The sequence below is a fragment of the Brachypodium distachyon genome, chromosome 4, assembly GCF_000005505.3.
Source record: "Brachypodium distachyon strain Bd21 chromosome 4, Brachypodium_distachyon_v3.0, whole genome shotgun sequence".
Taxonomy (NCBI): Eukaryota; Viridiplantae; Streptophyta; class Magnoliopsida; order Poales; family Poaceae; genus Brachypodium; species Brachypodium distachyon.
In genome coordinates this window covers 34,782,053-34,800,256 of record NC_016134.3, presented here as the reverse complement: position 1 = coordinate 34,800,256, position 18,204 = coordinate 34,782,053, and the positions used below count along the sequence as shown (strand labels likewise).

Here is an 18,204-nt window from a genome sequence, read left to right as displayed (position 1 = left end):
ACTCCTGTATCTGCAATTCTGTTTCCTAGTATCTTTTTTCCATGGAAGAAACTGAGTCATGGGTGGTTGGGCATTTCCGAATGGATATAAGAGACGTTGCCATCAGCATTTCTGTTGGGTCTCGACCTCATGCAGATTTTTGGGGTCTGATTCACACACTTCACCACCCGTCTGGCCGTCTTCTCATGTTTTTTCGCCGCGCCCCACGACGTCGGCTACATGCAAGCAAGACCTTAGCATTCGAGAAGTTGGAACATCAAGATGTATGCAATGCAAGGTCGCTGCCTGCCCTGGCTAGCTATTGGAGTAGTTCCTTTTCGCCATTATCAAAACTGCAATTCGTTTGTGCGATCGATCCATGTGGTCTTCATTTTGAAAGACCCGAACTGTGAAAGTTAACAGCATTCAGACCAATAACAAGATCTACTGGCAGGCAGTCTGGCACACGGTTGATATATAGGGGCTTGACCACACAAGCTCGTGCGTTCCATTTTGCAGAATTTTCAGTTCAGGTTGCCTCGGAGAAAGAAAGAAAAAAGTCAGTTCCAACCGGAGATCCTCCTGGACTAGAACGCGGGAATTTTCTTCCCCATGCACACCCGATTGCTGCAGCAATCGAACTGTCTTATGTCAAACTTGTCGAATTCGTCAGCTCTACACGTGCCGTGATAACGCTGGTACTGCTACTTGCTAGCTTCCTTCGTGAGATTTTGTTTTCGAGGGCCAGCTTTTCTCGTCAGATTTTTCTTCTCCAACCTTTTTTTTTGACCAAGCTTTTTCTTCTCCAACTTTGCCGGCAGATGGTACAACAAGAAAAGGCAAGAAACGGTAGGGACGAGAAATTCTGTAAGCCCATGGGCTTCACAGCTTCGCGTCCACAAAAAAGTCAAAGTAGATTGTACTCCACGACGCAGTAAAGCCGAAGCCTGATGGCCTTCTACATCACGACGCAGTCCCAGCATCCCTTCTGATGGGCCAATTTTGGGGCATGAAAAGGCTGGGGACGATGAATCTCCAGCCCTTTCCCTAAATAAGGACATCTCCAACCCTAGCCCTAAAATAGGGCCCTATATGTATAGGAGTTACCCGCAAAAAAATAGGAGCTGGACTTAATATTTGGGTCGACTAAAAAATTGCAACTGGGTTATAGGAGCAAAGTTTCTTTTTCCCTTTTTAGTTGTAGGAGTAAAATTATGCACACTTACACTTCAGCCGGAGCAAGAATTTCTGGAAGATTAGCATAAACAGAACACTTAAGTAGTGCTCTCTCTGTTCTTAAATATATAAAGTTATAATTTTATCCTTAGACAAAAAAATTCAAATTTGAACTTGGTCAAACTTGAAGAACTTTCTTTTGACCGAAAAACTAGAAAAAGTTTGACTTGAACAAAGTTAGAACTTCTTATTTCTTATACTTAGGAACGAATGCAGTATTTAGCTACCGAGGAATGAATTAGCACTAGGTCACCATAGTGACGATGATATTGTTTTCCCTGGACTGAGAAAGCCACATGTACATTGCCAGAATGACAAGAGAAACTAACAGGCTACGCTTATGCGACACTGCACCGTGCAGAACCAAAACCAAAACATGGCAATGGCATCCCCACTGGTCCAATCAGTCCATTTCTCCCATAAATACACAAAATTGACGCACAGCGGCACCCGAAAAACTTGACATTTCGAGGCACTGCAGGACCATAGCCAGCGCATGAAGTAACAAGGGACCGAGAACAACTGCACATGCTCTTCATAATCATCAGACCGAAGGGAAGAACTTGTTGAGATTAAAGGGCAGTGAGTAGAACTCCTGGCTCCTGGCGTCTTTCTTGAAGCTCCTGAACTTGTCCCACCAGTGGTAGCCTCTGTCTTTCCTCACCGCGCTCTGGTGCAAGTGCATCGTGTTGTCCAGGAAGTAGGCCACCAGCCCCGCCACAAACGGCTTGTTCGAGAACGGCACGTTGATCATGTCATTGAACTGCACAGAGAAACCAAGGAAAACCATCAATAACTTTTTTTCTTTTCATAGAGAGGCACAAGGATACGGGAAAAAAAATGGTGTGAATCGGCGTTGCTTGTACCCATCTGGCACCGGTGTGCACCGGACCATGGCCTGAAACGGCGGCGTACTCGTTGAAGTACTGCGGAACCGATATGCCCATGAAGAAAGCGAACCCCAATATGAACTTGGTCCTGAAGCTGTTCAGGTTGCAGAACTGAAGTAGGCTCACACCACAGGCACCTGCACATGGAAGAACCAATTTACTCATGCTGGAAGCATGACCTGCTGAAAATGATCAAATGTACACTGTTGAGCGATGAGCGGTTTCAGATATCTGAACATACCGACGTATGCGAAGAAAACACAGTACATGCCAGCGAATATAGGCAATGGGATGGACGCGAAAAGGGCTCCGAATTTTCCTGTTTTGCCAAAAGAAATAAAAATAAAATTAACATAAGCAAGCAGGCTGCAGAGAAGTGTATATATGTAATGTAATCAACGGGAACTAAACTAACAACACCAATAAAAACAAGTGTAGCATAGTACCTAGGACAGCAAAGAAAATCATGAAACCAGCAGATATTTGCACCACTCTCCTGCTGCCAACATGTGTCACAGCTAGTAAACCAACATTCTCCCTGCAATACAAAGTTTACATTACTAATTAGTAAAACAAATATTATGAGTAATCAAGTATTTCATAGTACTATCCCTAAAAGCAGGGATGCAAACAGAATCCTGTGTATATCCTGCTTCTAAGCCAATCTCCAAATCTTCAAGTAAAATATTGAGCTTTTTTTTTTTAACTAGGAAGTCAATTAAGCGGGATCCTGCTTGCATCACTACACAAAAGTATACTTACACTGAAACTGAGGTTCCATTGGCTGTCCCAAAGAATGAGTCAAGCAAGATACCAATGCCCTGAAGGTGACGTTTCATAGTGAACAGAGCTGCCATGTAAAACATGAGACAAACTCCACTGTACAATAATTGATTGATTCATTTACCTGCCAACCAACGCCACGACTAACGATTGATGGAGGTATCATCGTTGCACTTGCATACCTTGAAGCAGCAATGAAGGCTCCAGTTGACTACAAGTCAGTGAATTATCGTGTTTACGACTGAATACATGAGATAAGTACACTAACGTAAATAATGCATGTTTCCTATTTTCGGTAAATATTGCAGACAAACCTCTACAAGAGCAATAAAGGAAGTCATCATCATCGCAAAAGCTTCTCCGGCATCAAATGTTGGAGCCCCCCATTGAAATGGATAAGGAACGCTTATCCTAAAACCAGATTTTGGCACCTTCATAAGGAATTCATAAATATGCAATATAACATAAGAATATGATTTCCTGCTGAGACCTCACCATTCAGCTCCTGCAATAAGCCCTGAACGATCGACACGGCAATGCACCTGTGTCTTTGGCCTGGCATTCTTGTAGGCGCCGCTAATAGTGAGAATGTATGCATAGAGCCACACAATTGAAACAGTGAAAAGAACGGCAAACCGGCCAAAGAGATTCTTTCCAGAATGCACCACATGAGGCAAATACTGTCCAGGATACAAACATGATTAGTACTTTACCTCATTTAAAACAATAACATCATCCGAGTCGCGCAGAAAGTCATGGTGCTCATACCTGAGAAAATGCGACCATTAGAATGAGTTCCGGAAGACCAACCTCCACGCACTTAGCTACCTGCATTTCATCTCAAACCTTTTAATCTCTATCATGAAAGTAGAAACAGGAAAGAAGAAAAAAAGCATGGAGCAACACTAACCGCTGGAAAACCAAGTTCATAAAGCCCAAATCCAACAAGTGAGACAAGAGGAACTGCAGATAATGGACTTAGCAATCTGCACAGAGATATCATGCAAGATATTCAATTTGCACAAACTGAAGCTCCATAGGGCACTAAAATTAAGGAAGGCCTAAAATCATACCAACCTAACGACATTACGCCAGAGACCACTGAAACCAAGGATGATCTGAATCGTCGACGCGATGATGAGAGCGCCCTGCGTTCCCCTCATGGTCCGTAAGAATTTCTTGATAACAGTGACACAAATTTGTTAGCTTTCTTACCAGAGCTTTTAAAATTAGTGAGAAGACCAATCTATTAGACAATATATACCTGGCGAGGGTCTGCCTCGTCGTTGTAACGTCCAGCCAAGATGATGGAGATGGTTGGCGCGACGAAAGTATATGAGCCACCCATCACAACAGGGAGACAAGACCCGAAGAATGTTTGGAGTAAGGTGTTTATGCCGGCCACAAACAGCAGCGTCTGAATTACCCTGGCTTTCTCCTCCTGAAAGAAAAGGCAATTTATCCATCGTTCAGATGCTTGGCAAATTCAGTGCAACCTTACTGTTTCTTTAGCGGTAGCAAATTCATATTTAGCAGTAAGTAAGTTTCTGGTGCTCACATTTCCACCTCCCATCTGAGGAACAAGTGCACTTGGTATGATAACAGTGGTGCCCAGCATGACAATGAAATGTTGGAATCCTAGTATGACAGCCTCAGCTGCGAACAAGATCAAGAGCAAAATTAACACTTTTAGTACTGTACTCTCTGCAATTGCATAAAAAGATGTGCAACTGTAACACCTTTTCGTAATCAGTTCAGGATCAGGGAATCTTCGTAGACTGGTTTAGCAAAAAATATACAATCATTTCCCCCAATAAACAAGAGACAAGCAGCAGCGGAGCAATATGAAGGAGCTTCTTTTCGAGGGAAAAATATGAATAGACTGATTTACTCGTACACCGACAAGAAAAACAGATCACTGATCAGAGCACATATGAACTGACGAAGTCTCAACATCAACGGAACTAAACAAGAACCAAGAAGTATGGGCGAAATTAAAGATCAGTAAAGGACAAGCACAGCACTCAAAAGGGAAACTTTAACAGCAAAAATTAAAAGGTCCCTGAAGCGGGGTGGAAGACAAGAGCAGGCAGGGCACGTACGCCATGGCGGTGGGCTGGTGATGCAGAAGGACACGCCGGGCAGCTGCTCCTTGGGCGGGTGCGGCTGCAACTCGTCGGCCTTGGGCGGCGGGGCGGCTGCCATCTTCTTCTCCCCCTCCGGCTGCAAACTCCCAAGAAACAGAGATAGCTCTTCACTTCACTGCACCTCACCTCACTCAAGCCCAAAGAGAACTCCCAGTCCAAGTAGAAAGATTTGCTCCGGACGGTTGGCTCTTTTCCGCGGCAAGAACCAAGAAGAGAACCACCCCTCACGAGGAAGGAAGGAACAACCAATCACTCACTTCACTCGTACATTGTATAGGGGAAAAGAAGAGTCTGAAAGAAACGCGCGGTGGTTCCTTTTGCTCTGGTCGAGCTTAGCAAACTGATTCCCCACCACTTCGCCTCCTCCTGCAAGGAATGGAATCCGATCCCCAGAAAAAAGCTTCTTTCTCCCTCGCGGGTCACACTCTCAAGTCTGAACTGCGCCCGCTCAAGAGGGAGACGAGCTTTGCTACTGAACCGCTACTAGTACTCGAGAGAACGAATTTAGAACTCGAAACTCACATCCCGAGGAGGGAAAATTTCCTCTCCTTTGTGGGCGGCAGAAAGGAGGTGGCAGAGAGGCGAGGCGGGCAGAGGAGGACTGGAAGGAGGACTGCTCTCTTGCCTGCTTCCTTTCCGCTTTAAAAGCGGTGCCCTTTCGCAAGCGAGCTGGTACGGTAGGAGTATTTCTTTTCGCGCGGCTGCTTTTCTCAGCTCGGATTCTCGCCGTTTCCTCTGGCTGAGAGCTCCCTCCTACCTCGGGTTCGCTGCAACGCTTCCTACGCAGTGACACGCCCAATACGCCACGCGGGGACTGGGCTGGCCATTTCAGGCTAGTTTCAACTGCTCGGCCGTTTCACGCTCTGTAGATATGTTGATGAATGATGATGGAAGAAGATACAAGGTTACAGAAAGAGCACTGCAAGCAATTTCTGCTGTGGCCGGTATCCTTTTTAGTAGAGCTTTTTTACTACTACTGGATGGAGGGACCTGGGAATAGTTGGGCAAAGAAAGATGGTTGTTGGAGGGAATTTATTCTCCTCTGGCTAGAGAGAGGGATCGACAATTCGACATGATGGGTTGTCTTAATAAAGCAACCATGAGTCCTGACCGCTAGGGCTTCACGAGATTGAAGGCAAGGTCGAGAAAAAAAATGCCATGCTAATCACAAGTGCCTCAAATCTAGGCTTCATATAAGCTGGCTAAATGGAATTTTTGTCTCTGGCAGCTAGCTACGTACGAGCACGTTCATTTGACAAACAATTACTCTAATGAATAAAATACTTGTGCGGTTCAGAAATGGCCAATGGGCGGTATAAAATTGCTGGATATTCTGTACTGTCGTTCAAAAACCTCAGACAGTACCACTTCCGCTTTTCAATCTATCGCTTTGTTAGCACTGAGCTGGTTCCAAACGACCAAGTATTTCGTCATCGAGTAGAGGTTACGTGGAAGAATGTTCAGTGGAAATAAGAACAAAAACAGGGGAAGCAGGGCAGGTGCTTCGTAGATCACAAATATTTTTCCTTCTAATGCAGCCAAAAAAAGTCACATTTTCTTCCTGTTATGTGTACATGCACAAAATACGCGACAATTCGTTTAACACCCATCATTTCGGCCTAAAATTTCAGAAACCAACTTATTTGGTTGGTACGAAATTGGCCGCACAAACTAAATTTCATGGAATCACACTATAGTTAAGCCCAATTCCTCTTCAAAAGCCATCATTACAAATCCATATGGTAGACACAAACTTGATTTTTGAACCTAGAATTCAAATTAAACCAAATGAAATTTTATCAAAATTAGATTATGAAGCCTCAATAAAATGAAATGAAAGGATTGATGTCAAACGAGTTATGAATGGAATTACTCTCTGATGAAACACCATACAGTTTATTTGACACGCCGTAGGTTGTCGTGGTGGTGTCATGGCAGATGTCATGGGATGACTTAACTTGGGGCCGATGGACGAAAGAGGAACCGGAGGAGAGAGGATGTGAAGGGAAACACGCACAGATGCACAAGCACACACAGATTTACCCAGGTTCGGAGCCCTCTTGCCGAGGTAAAACTCCTACTTCTACTTTGTTGTATTAGCCGAGATAAGCAAGCTCTACAATGACGCTCCTTGAGCTGTATTCTTGAGAAAGAAGAAGAAGAAGGGGAAAACACTAGATACCCGAGTGCCCGTCCCCTCCCCAAGGAGGGGTAGTTCTCTATTTATAGGCCGCCCGTGTCACACTGACATGCGGGCCGAGTCCTAACGTCACCTTCCTTGGGCCCCGCCGGGCACGCGGCTTGGTTCCCTCCAGGTGGCACTGCAGGGGACAAGACAACTTTACTTTCCCTGGCACCCTGCAACAAGCATTGTTGTCACCTGCCGGCTCCCGTCAGAAATTCTCTTTCGGTGCTGCCTTTGCGCAGTCGCCTGGCACCGCAACGTAAGCGGCGAGTGCTTTCCCGTGATGAAGATAGCGTTGTTTTACTTTGCGCCACGCGGTCAAGATAAGACCGTTGAGACATCTCGGCACTGGCCGAGATCAGGGTGCTCGTCCTTATCCTGCAAGCTCATAAGACAAGATAGTCATGCCGGCATACTCCTGGTACGCCGGCTTAGTATTAGTTTGGCTCAACGGTGCCGGCATACACGGCCATGCCGGCTTTGCCTTCGTCATCTCGGCTAAAGCGGGTCGTCATGACCCTACCCGGGGTCATCCCCCCGACACAAGTCCCCGAAGCTGTTGCGGTCCGGCAGGGAAGAATGTCGGGCCACGATAGTTTCCCAAAGTCAAACCACCAAAGCCTACAAGGGCTTAGCCGAAGAGAGTGCCGAGACAACCCCGAGTCCTCTCAGCCGAGATCAAACTATTCCGAGATAACGGGTCGGCGTGCTTATTCAGCCCCGGGCCGAGATTCTTTTCTTCTCCGTGGTCGACAGTAGAAAACTTACTTCTGCCGACACAGGTGCCACCTGTCGCTCGTACTCTGTGCTTTTCTTAATTAACGGGAAGATAAGACCCGAAGTACTGCCGGCGCGCTTTTTGAAGCGAGCGCGTCGTCTCATCGGACAGTAAAACCGACAGAGCCATTAAGAGGGGAATTTCGATTCCCACGCGGACACTTGTCCTCCCGGATCCGACGGGATTCTCTGCGCCACGCCGCGCTGTAACCGAGCGCGTGCGCTTTAATGGGATTAACTGCCCCCAAAGTCGTGCGCGTTCTTCCCGTTGGCCAAAGGGATTGTGGGCGCGGGGGATCCGCGCCCCGTTAGTGCGCCACGGGTATAAGTAAAGGGAGAGAGCGAGGGTAAAAAACCCTTCGGATTCATCTTCCTCCTCGCTCTCCTCTGCCCCCTTGCTCTCTGCGCACTCGCCATTGCTGCTAGCTCCTAGCTCCTTTGCCGCCGCTGTTCCTACCTCCCAGCAACCAAATCACCGCCGCATCCTCGTGCGCATGCACGCTTGCTCTCTGCCGCCGCTTTTCCTGCTCGTCCGAACCCTGCGCCTATACCTTTTCGCCGAAGAGACAAACCCTAGATCCACTTTTCCAACCCATGGCTTCTTCTTCTCGCGCCGCCGCCGCCGCCGACCCTGCTACTCAGCAGGTCGAAGAGAGGACGGGCTCGGAGCGAGCCGGTTGGGAGGGCTCCGATGTCTCCCCGACGAACATTGCGTGGCTCCGCCGCTCCCGACGGGGATTCCGGAAGACGTGGAGTGCCGGATCCCCGACGACGAGACCGTGCTGACACCGGAGCCTGGTGAGCATGTTGTCTTCCTCGCTCATTTCAAATGTGGTTTTGCTCTCCCGGCCAGCGACTTCCTTAGGAATTTCCTAGATTTCTTCGGCCTTCAGCCATACAACCTTTCGGCGAACGCCATTCAACCTTTCGGCGAACGCCATTCTCACACTCTCGGCGTTCGTCACCTGCTGTGAGGCCTATCCCGACCTTTGGCCTTCCGTTGACTTGTGGGCCAAATACTTCATGTTCCGGCCCCAAGTTCTTCTCGACAAAGAGAATCCCGACGCCGCTAAGCCGAAGACCCAGTGCGGCGCTGCCACCGTCATACCTCGCCGAGGTTCGGTTTTTCCCCGGATTTAAGATCTTGAGTCCTGTATAAAGTGGCTCAAGACCTTCTTCTACGTCAAGAACTCCTCCGAAGCCGACAAGATCAACTTGCCGGGATTCGTAGTCGGCCCACCGGAGGAGAAGAAGAACTGGACGTTCGATTCGAAGGAGACCAACGCCGAGATCAACGAAATTCATGCCGGCCTCCTCGAGCTCAAGGCAGAAGGGATGATGTAACATCCCAATTTTCAAAATTCTTCATATGCATTGCATATCATAAGCATCATGTCACCCTTGCATTTGATCACTTTCAAAACCCTAAAGTTTGCCCAGAAAACCCTTTTTGCAAAAATGCTTTTCTTTGATTTTGGGCTTTGATCTTGCTCTCGAGTATTTGCATTTTTAACCCATGAGGGTATTGTGGTAAAAAGGGATTTAATGCATATATAGAGCTATCCCATAAGTTGGCTTTTCAAAGTATTTTGAAAAAAATAATTTGCTTCGATAGCCTAAGGGCCCTAAAAGCCGTTTTATAGGCAAATGTATTTTTAAGTATTTTATTTTGAGGAAATTCTTGTTCCAAAAGTTATATCATATGAAAATATGATTTTACAAATTTTGTTGCATTTTATTTGGAGTGATTTGGAGATCCGAATCAATTTTGAGGTTCAAAATCAGAAAATAGATAAAAGAAAAGGAAAAACCGAACCGAACCGGTCAAACCGGCCGGACCAGATCGAACCGGACCGGCTCCGCCGAGCCCGAGCCGCCCGCTCTCACTGACCGGTGGGACCCACGCGTCATCTTCAACCTCCGTCCGAAAAATCCGGCCACGCACGCCCGCGAACTGCCCACGACTCCACCTCCGATTTCTCCGCGCTCGGGCCGTTTTCTCCAAATCCTTGCGCGTCACCCCGAAGGCCTCGCTTTTCGCCTCCAATTCCCCCGAACCGCTCGTTCAATTTCGCACCGGTTAGGAAGTAATTGCTCGCCGGAGTTCGTTGCTGCCACCGCCGTTCTTCGCGTTTCGTCGCCGTTCCGGTGAGGTTCTCCCCGCGCCACTCCCCTAGACTCTCTCCTCTCCCCGTCCCGAACGCCGTGACGCGCTCGCCTTTGCGTTTGGCCGCCGCCGCCGCCTCCGGCCGCCCGCGCCGGTCGTCTTCCTCGGCGCCGGCCGCCGCCCGCCGCCCGTGCTCCGCCGTCCGCGCGCCGCCTCCGCCTCCCGCTCCGCCTGGCCGCACCCCCGCGCCGCCCCGCGTGCCGCGCCCGTGCGCCGCGCCGCCCTCCGCGCGCTGTCCGTGCCCGCGCAGCCGCCTGCGCCACCCCGCTCCGCCCGCGCGCCGCCCGTCGCGCCGCCTCCGCGCAGCCCGCGCGCCGCCCGTCGCGCCGCCTCCGCGCAGCCCGCGGCCCCGCGCCGCCCCAGCCGCCCGCCCGCGCCGCCCGCCCGCGCCCGCCTCCGCGCAGCCCGCGCCCGCGCCGCGCCGCCCCGCGCCGCCTGCCCGCGCCGCCGCCGGCGAGCTCGCCCGCCGGCCGGAACCCTAGAACCGGGCCAGTCAGGTTTCGCCACGTGGCAAGTTTTGTTTTATTTTATCCTATTTTTTTTATTCGGCCGAAGTGGATAATACACTTTTGCAGAAAAGACCCTATAACTTCAAACCTTTATATCTTTTAAACCGTTTGTCCAAAATTTACGATCCACACCTTTCTGGAATCGTCGCAACGTGTAGAATATTTTGGCACTGTTTATTTTCAGTTTTGAATAACTTAGACAGTAGCTATTTACAGAATGGTGGTTTATGGTTTAAATTTCAAATGAATTGTTTCAAAATAGTTTTGAGCATGTTAGCTTGCTATAAAATTATTTAAACTCGTTCTCTATCCATTAGGACCAGAAAAGAAATTATTTTGTGTTTAATCATGGCATACAAGTTAACTATTGCTCTATGTTACAAAAGCCGCAAAATCTTTTGTTTTAAACCCTATTCATGTTTCTTGCATATTAATTACCACTTTGATGTTGTATAATCTGTCCAAATCTTTTGAGAGCCTTTTCAAAACAGAAACGAAACTTTGTACGTTAGAAGTAACCTTTGTGTGCATCATCTTGGCATATGCATCATGGCATGGTTTTTGTATTGAATGTTGTGTTTATTGTGTGTGTTTCTTTTATTTTAGATTGTGTGGAGTGTATTTCTTGTTGTTGCGAAGAGTGCGAGAACTACCACAACCTTGGACAAGGCAAGTTCACTTTGATCATATCCCATTATTATTGTTGTTTTAAAATACTTATGCATTAGTGTTGTTGGTAGAGATGCATTGATAGGACTATTACTCGTACCTCTATGCTAGCTATAAATCCCAGGTAGTATAGTTTACCCTCGCCATTACCTTGCTACCAAATTGCCATCGATTGTAGTTTGAATGCTAAGCTATGGTAGTATCGTGGGGGAAATAACTACATTATGATATTGTTATGCCTTTGGCTATATGAAATGTTTTGTTAGATGTAAGGCAAAACAACTAATTCAATGAACCATCCTGGGTGGGCTGCTTTGAGGATTTTGAGGATTAGCGGCGTCAGGTCGATTTCTATGTGTCCCTCTGAGTCGAGTTCCTGTGGATTCAGGAATGGATCGTCCATGGACGTCTCTCCCGTGGATTCGGGGAGCGCCTACGTTGCAAATGTGGAATGCCACCTGGGGTAACTGAGACTGGACTAGTTTCCTATTTAGAAGCTCCTAGTACAACCACAATGCTATATGGGCTCTGGCGAGACAAGAGTAAGTTGTATGAACCTAGACCCGAGGAATTGTACTGAGGTAGCCGTGTAGGGGGAGCGTGATTCTCTCGTGGTTTAGGGAATTACCTCTGAAAATCTCGTAATCGATGCCGTCGCTACTCTATCCAGAGGACAGCAAGGGATTAACACGTCGGTTTCTTGTGGGGAATGTGTACAAACTCTCGAGAGCGTCAAAACTAAGTACTTAGCCGTGTCCCCGGCAACGGACAATTTGAGCGACTAGATGTGGAGCTGTAAGGAAAGTCTCACTCATTCCAATTTCTTAAATAAAATGAATTGTTTGAACAGGGTAGGAGCACTTGAAGAATCCACTTCAATGTACTCTAGGTTAATAGGAGCATGGGTGTGTCTACCCCGTGTCCATTAGTTAACATTATTATAACATTCCTTTGTAGTAGGGTAATTTATGTTCTGCTTCCACGCAAACAGCCTGAACTCCACCTTGCCAAATACTGCATATACTTGGTAGGTTTTGATATAACTCCTAGTGAATCTTGCCAATACATTCAATGTATTGACCCTAGGGGCTGCATCGTTTAATGATGCAGGAAGCTCCGACGACGAGTAAGATGTACGTTCTACTTGTTTGGGTTACGGGCCTACATTCCAACACGCTCTCACCGTGGTGTTGATGTGCCCTTGTATCTTCCGTTTTCCGCTGCTAAACAATTGTTTTATTTCCAGATAACCCGTGAGGTTATGCGAGTTGTAAGTACCCTTTTATATTCTGGATGATACGTTGTAATATTGAGACCTTTGTTCTATGATATTACATCTTGAAACTGTCTGTGCTAGTGAGTCGATCCAGGGACTAGCACTAAAGCACAGAGATCGAATTCTTTTACGTGGGCGGTCGCTTCAGATGGTATCAGAGCCAGGTTGTGTTGCTTGTAGGAACGTGACCCTAGCATGGATTAGACTAAAAGAGACCATAGGATTGTTCTATGCATTTCATACCACTCTAAATGTGCATATTGAGATACATGAATAATCATATACACTTGCAATCATACCAAGGTCCAATGCATATGTACTACTTGTATTTTATTTCATCCACTTGCATCTAAAGATTTTATATGCATTTATTTACACCTCATACTACAATATCATGCTTTCCACTATTACAATCATACGTCATGTTTGCATAACCTACACCTCATATTGTCATTATTACATTTATGCATCCACCTACTTGATCATGTGACTAATTCTTTTCCCCCACCATCAATCTTGTAGATGAATGGACCACCAAATTTCGGAGATGAGCCACCTTTCACACACGTCCATTACCCGACAGTTGACGACGACATCCCGTTTGGGAGGCAGCTTGCTACTTTGTGCACGACACTGCACCTGGCAGCACCTTGTTTCCGAGGACGTGCTGAGCCGGTGGGATCTCAGGGAAGTGCACGCCGCTGGGAGATCGACACGGAGATCAAAGGACGGACTGTTGTTCCATTGACGCCCGACATCACCTACTCCGTGCGCTACCCCGACTTCATGCTGGGACTCCAGTTCGCCATGCAACATGCGATAGCCCGTGTGTGCGAGGCGTACCATGATGAACCGCCTCCGGACTCTGTCTTCCGTAGCTTCGGAAGGCGAGTTGTTGGCGGGAATGCCGTGGGACCGGAGATCCTAGGCGAGGATCCCCACATGGAGGATGTTCAGTTTCAAGCTCTGGAGCAGAACATGGTGGACATAGGAAAGAGTCTCTACAACGAGATGACCCGTACAGACATAGCTGAAGATCAGGTGGGGATACTCCAAGGTCAACTGACGATGAAGACAAACGAGGTGAACCGTAGGGGAGATGTTATCCTGAACATGCACGCGATCATGGAGCAGATTATGTACGAGAAGGATCTCCTGCAACTTCAGTATGATCAGCTCCAAGCCCAGGTCAACAACACCAACCCTGCACCTGCACCAGCACAAGCTCCACCACCCCCTCAGGACGAGGAGATGGAACCACAGGAGGCGCAGGAGATGGACACACCTGCCACCCGCACCCGTTCCAGGGCGAAGAACTCCGGGAACACCAACTTCCTCTCACTTCCTTAGTTTCAGTTTTGAGCCGCTGGACTATTTATTATACTATATTCGTTATCGTGTTAGTCATTGACCATGCCGTCGTTGTGGTATGGCAATGTAGATTCGTGTGTTTATTTGCAACTCTATACTTGTGTTTAGGCTGGTTATGCCTTGTGAACTATTTGTTTTGGATGTTAAAATCCTAGTGAATGTTTTTGCTTGCTTTTTAGTTGACTTCTTCATGATTGAATTGTCATGCTTGTGTTATAATTGTGTTTGAACTGTTGTTTTGTCTGTGTTGTGGGGCTTAGTTTTCCCTTAGATCCTGTCTATCTATTTCTCATCTATGCTATCCTAAAAAGAGTCCCCAACAACAATAGCCATGCCATCAACAACAGTGACAACCATGAGGGAGAGAACGACAATGCAGTGACCGTGCAGACTCTGTCGGCAGCTCAGACTCAACTTTTCCAAATGGTAACCTGGCAGATAACCAACAACCAGAACATTAATAAGAATAACCAGTACCAGCATCATCACCAACGTCAAAGGATCAACAACAACAAGGGCAGTGGCCAGAACAATGGAGGCAACCCAGCGCAGAACCGCACCACTGGCAGAGATCTGAGCCAAGTGCAATGCTTTAAGTGTCACAAGATGGGACACAACTCTAATGATTGTCCGGAGAAGTTCAATGAGGCTGGAGCAAAGCCTAACCCATTTCAGAAGGGCAATGTGAACCACATCAACGTGGAGGAAATCACGGAGGAGCAAGGTATCGTAATCGGCACCTTCCGTCTAAATTCTTTTGAAACACTCATACTGTTTGATACCGGTGCATCGCATTCTTTTATCTCAAGGAGTTTTGTGCATGAGAATGGATTAAACACTAGTACCTTAGTGAACCCTATGAAGGTGAAGTCACCTGGGGGAGAGATGATAACGGCTCATGAATGCCGAATGCTGTCATTAAAAATTGGAAAACACAATTTCCCCACAGACCTGATAGTGTTAGGATCAAAAGGTTTGGATGTGATCCTAGGTATGGATTGGCTAGCGAAGTAGGAAGGACTTATAAATTGTGTCAAGAGGACTATTACACTCACCACTCCAGAGAAGAAGCGAATCCGCTTCAAGTCAAACTATGAGCTTAAATTACCCAAGGTAAATTCTCTTAAGGGGGTTAGCCTAGAGGATGTACCGATAGTAAAAGAATATCCGGATGTGTTTCCAGAAGAATTACCAGGCATGCCGCCGGACCGAGATGTGGAATTTCTTATTGAGTTATTGCCAGGAAGTGGACCTATAGCCAAGAGACCGTATAAGATGGCCGTAGATGAATTGAAAGAGCTGAAGAAGCAATTGACAGAACAGTTGGCCAAAGGATTTATCCGCCCTAGCTCATCACCATGGGGAGCACCTGTTCTATTTGTGGAAAAGAAAGACAAAAGCCAAAGGATGTGCATAGACTATCGCTCACTAAATGAGGTGACGATAAAGAACAAGTACCCACTACCCATAATCAATGATCTATTCGATCAGTTGAAAGGAGCCTGTGTTTTCTCAAAGATCGATCTTCGATCAGGTTATTTTCAGTTAAAGATCCGAGAAGTGGATATACCCAAGACAGCGTTTACCACTAGGTATGGCCTGTATGAGTACACAGTGATGCCTTTTGGATTAACCAATGCCCCGGCTTACTTCATGAATATGATGAACAAGGTATTCATGGAATATTTGGATAAGTTTGTCGTAGTATTCATCGACGACATTTTGATCTACTCGAAGAGCAAAGAAGAACATGAAGAACATTTGCGTCTGATCATGGAAAAGCTTAGAGAGCACAAGCTTTATGCAAAATTCAGCAAGTGTGAATTTTGGTTGTCTGAAGTTGGTTTCTTGGGACACATTGTGTCAGGAAATGGAATTGCCGTCGACCCCGCTAAAGTGGCAGCGGTGACTGAATGGGAAGTCCTTAAGAACGTCGGAGATGTTCGCAGCTTTTTAGGACTTGCTGGATATTACAGGAGGTTCATAGAGAATTTCTCCAAGATTGCCAAGCCTATGACTGAACTTTTGAAGAAAGAAAAGAAGTTTGAATGGACTGATAAATGTGAGGAAAGTTTTCAGGACTTGAAGAAGAGGCTAGTATCAGCGCCCATCCTTGTTTTACCCGACTTACTGGAAGATTTTCAAGTGTACTGTGACGCTTCGCGTTTAGGATTGGGCTGTGTTTTGATGCAAGGAGGAAGAGTCGTAGCATACGCCTCAAGACAACTTAAGAATCATGAAGGAAATTACCCCACTCATGATCTGGAACTAGCATCGGTAGTGCACGCACTCAAGACTTGGAGGCACTATCTCATGGGAAAGCAATGTGAGTTATTCACCGATCATAAAAGCTTGAAGTATATATTCACGCAGAAAGAATTGAACTTGAGACAAAGAAGATGGTTAGAGTTAATCAAGGATTATAATCTGAATCTTCAATACCATCCGGGCAAGGCTAACGTAGTAGCTGACGCTTTGAGCCGCAAGGGCTATGTTAATGGACTTACCGCTGGAGAGTTACCTGCAGAATTGTGTGAGCAATTCAAGGACCTCAGATTGGAGTTAGTTCAAGAAGGTTACTTAGCCAACATGGAAGTACAACCCACTCTGCTGGACAGAATTAGAGAAGCCCAGAAAGAAGACCCGGAAATAAGAACGATAAAAGATAATATGGCTATTGAGAAAGCAACAGGATTCGTTGAGGACGATCAGTGTACCGTATGGTTTGAGAAGCGTATTTGTGTACCACAAGACCCCGAGATCAGAAAGCTAATACTACAGGAAGCTCATGATTCACCGTACTCAATCCACCCCGGTAATACAAAGATGTACATGGACTTGAAAGAAAAGTTTTGGTGGACGGGATTGAAGCGAGACATCGCTGAGTATATCGCTCTGTGTGATGTTTGTAGCAGAGTCAAGGCTGAACATCAGAAACCAGCTGGGTTACTACGACCATTGCCAGTGCCAGACTGGAAATGGGATAAGGTAGGCATGGACTTCATCACCGGCTTACCAAGGACGAGATCGGGTTATGATTCAATATGGGTAGTAGTTGACCGTTTGACCAAAGTTGCTCATTTCATACCAGTGAAGACTACCTATACAAGTGCACAGTTGGCCAAACGTTACATGTCTAGGATTGTATGCCTACATGGAGTTCCTAAAGAGATCGTTTCAGACAGAGGTACCCAATTTACCTCAAGATTTTGGGGGCAATTGCACGAGTCTCTAGGCACGAGACTAGAGTTTAGCACAGCGTTTCACCCACAGACAGATGGACAAACAGAAAGAGTGAACCAAATTCTTGAAGATATGTTAAGAGCTTGCGCTCTGGACTATGGTTCTAGCTGGGATGAGAATCTACCATATGCAGAGTTCTCCTACAACAACAGTTTCCAAGCGAGTATTGGAATGGCACCATTCGAAGCTTTGTATGGCAAGAAGTGCAGGACACCTTTGCTATGGGATGGTGTAGGGGACCGCAGTCTATTCGGACCCGACATGATAAAAGACGCTGAAGAGAAGGTCAGACTGATTCGAGACAGACTTAAGATAGCTCAATCCAGACAAAAGAGTTATGCAGATTCCAAACGAAGGGATGTCATTAATGAGATTGGTGACAGAGCGTATCTCAGAGTTTCCCCGATACGCGGAGTTAAGAGATTTGGGATTAAAGGAAAATTAGCACCACGCTATATTGGACCCTACAAGGTTTTAGCACGCCAAGGAGAGGTTGCTTACAAGTTGGAGTTACCCAAAAAGTTGACAAGTGTCCACGACGTATTCCATGTGTCACAGCTAAAGAAGTGCCACCCGGAAATGGCCGATACGCCACTAAGGGATACAGTTTCACTTGACGAAGTGGAGATTCAAAGCGACCTCACGTATGAAGAAAAACCAACCAGGATCTTGGGAACAGCGGAAAGACATACCCGTTCAAAGACAATCAAGTTCTGCAAGGTCCAATGGAATCACCACACCGAAGAAGAAGCTACGTGGGAACGTGAAGATGATCTTCGAGAAGACCACCCACACCCTTTTGCTAACCAACAGGAATCTCGAGGACGAGATTCATCTTAAGGGGGTTAGTTCTGTAACATCCCAATTTTCAAAATTCTTCATATGCATTGCATATCATAAGCATCATGTCACCCTTGCATTTGATCACTTTCAAAACCCTAAAGTTTGCCCAGAAAACCCTTTTCGCAAAAA

General features: G+C 46.7%; 1 protein-coding gene across 2 annotated transcripts; it reads right to left on the bottom strand.

Moving 5' to 3' along the window:
* Positions 1 to 1,382: 1,382 nt before the first annotated feature.
* Positions 1,383 to 5,927, bottom strand: LOC100821252 (nucleobase-ascorbate transporter 6). Of its 2 annotated transcripts, none has more exons than XM_003578017.4 (14): positions 4,991 to 5,927; positions 4,447 to 4,544; positions 4,153 to 4,329; positions 3,966 to 4,066; positions 3,799 to 3,874; positions 3,657 to 3,716; positions 3,384 to 3,568; positions 3,203 to 3,299; positions 3,013 to 3,099; positions 2,868 to 2,926; positions 2,552 to 2,643; positions 2,347 to 2,424; positions 2,082 to 2,242; positions 1,383 to 1,978 (listed from the first exon to the last, which is right to left on the bottom strand). In XM_003578017.4, exons 1-14 carry the CDS (start codon positions 5,091 to 5,093, stop codon positions 1,760 to 1,762), a joined length of 1,593 nt encoding a protein of 530 aa, XP_003578065.1. In that variant the 5' UTR covers positions 5,094 to 5,927; the 3' UTR covers positions 1,383 to 1,759. The 2 variants fall into 2 exon arrangements, with proteins under 2 accessions (XP_003578065.1, XP_010238137.1); XM_010239835.3 differs by lacking the exon at positions 4,991 to 5,927 and adding an exon at positions 4,628 to 4,955.
* Positions 5,928 to 18,204: the final 12,277 nt, after the last annotated feature.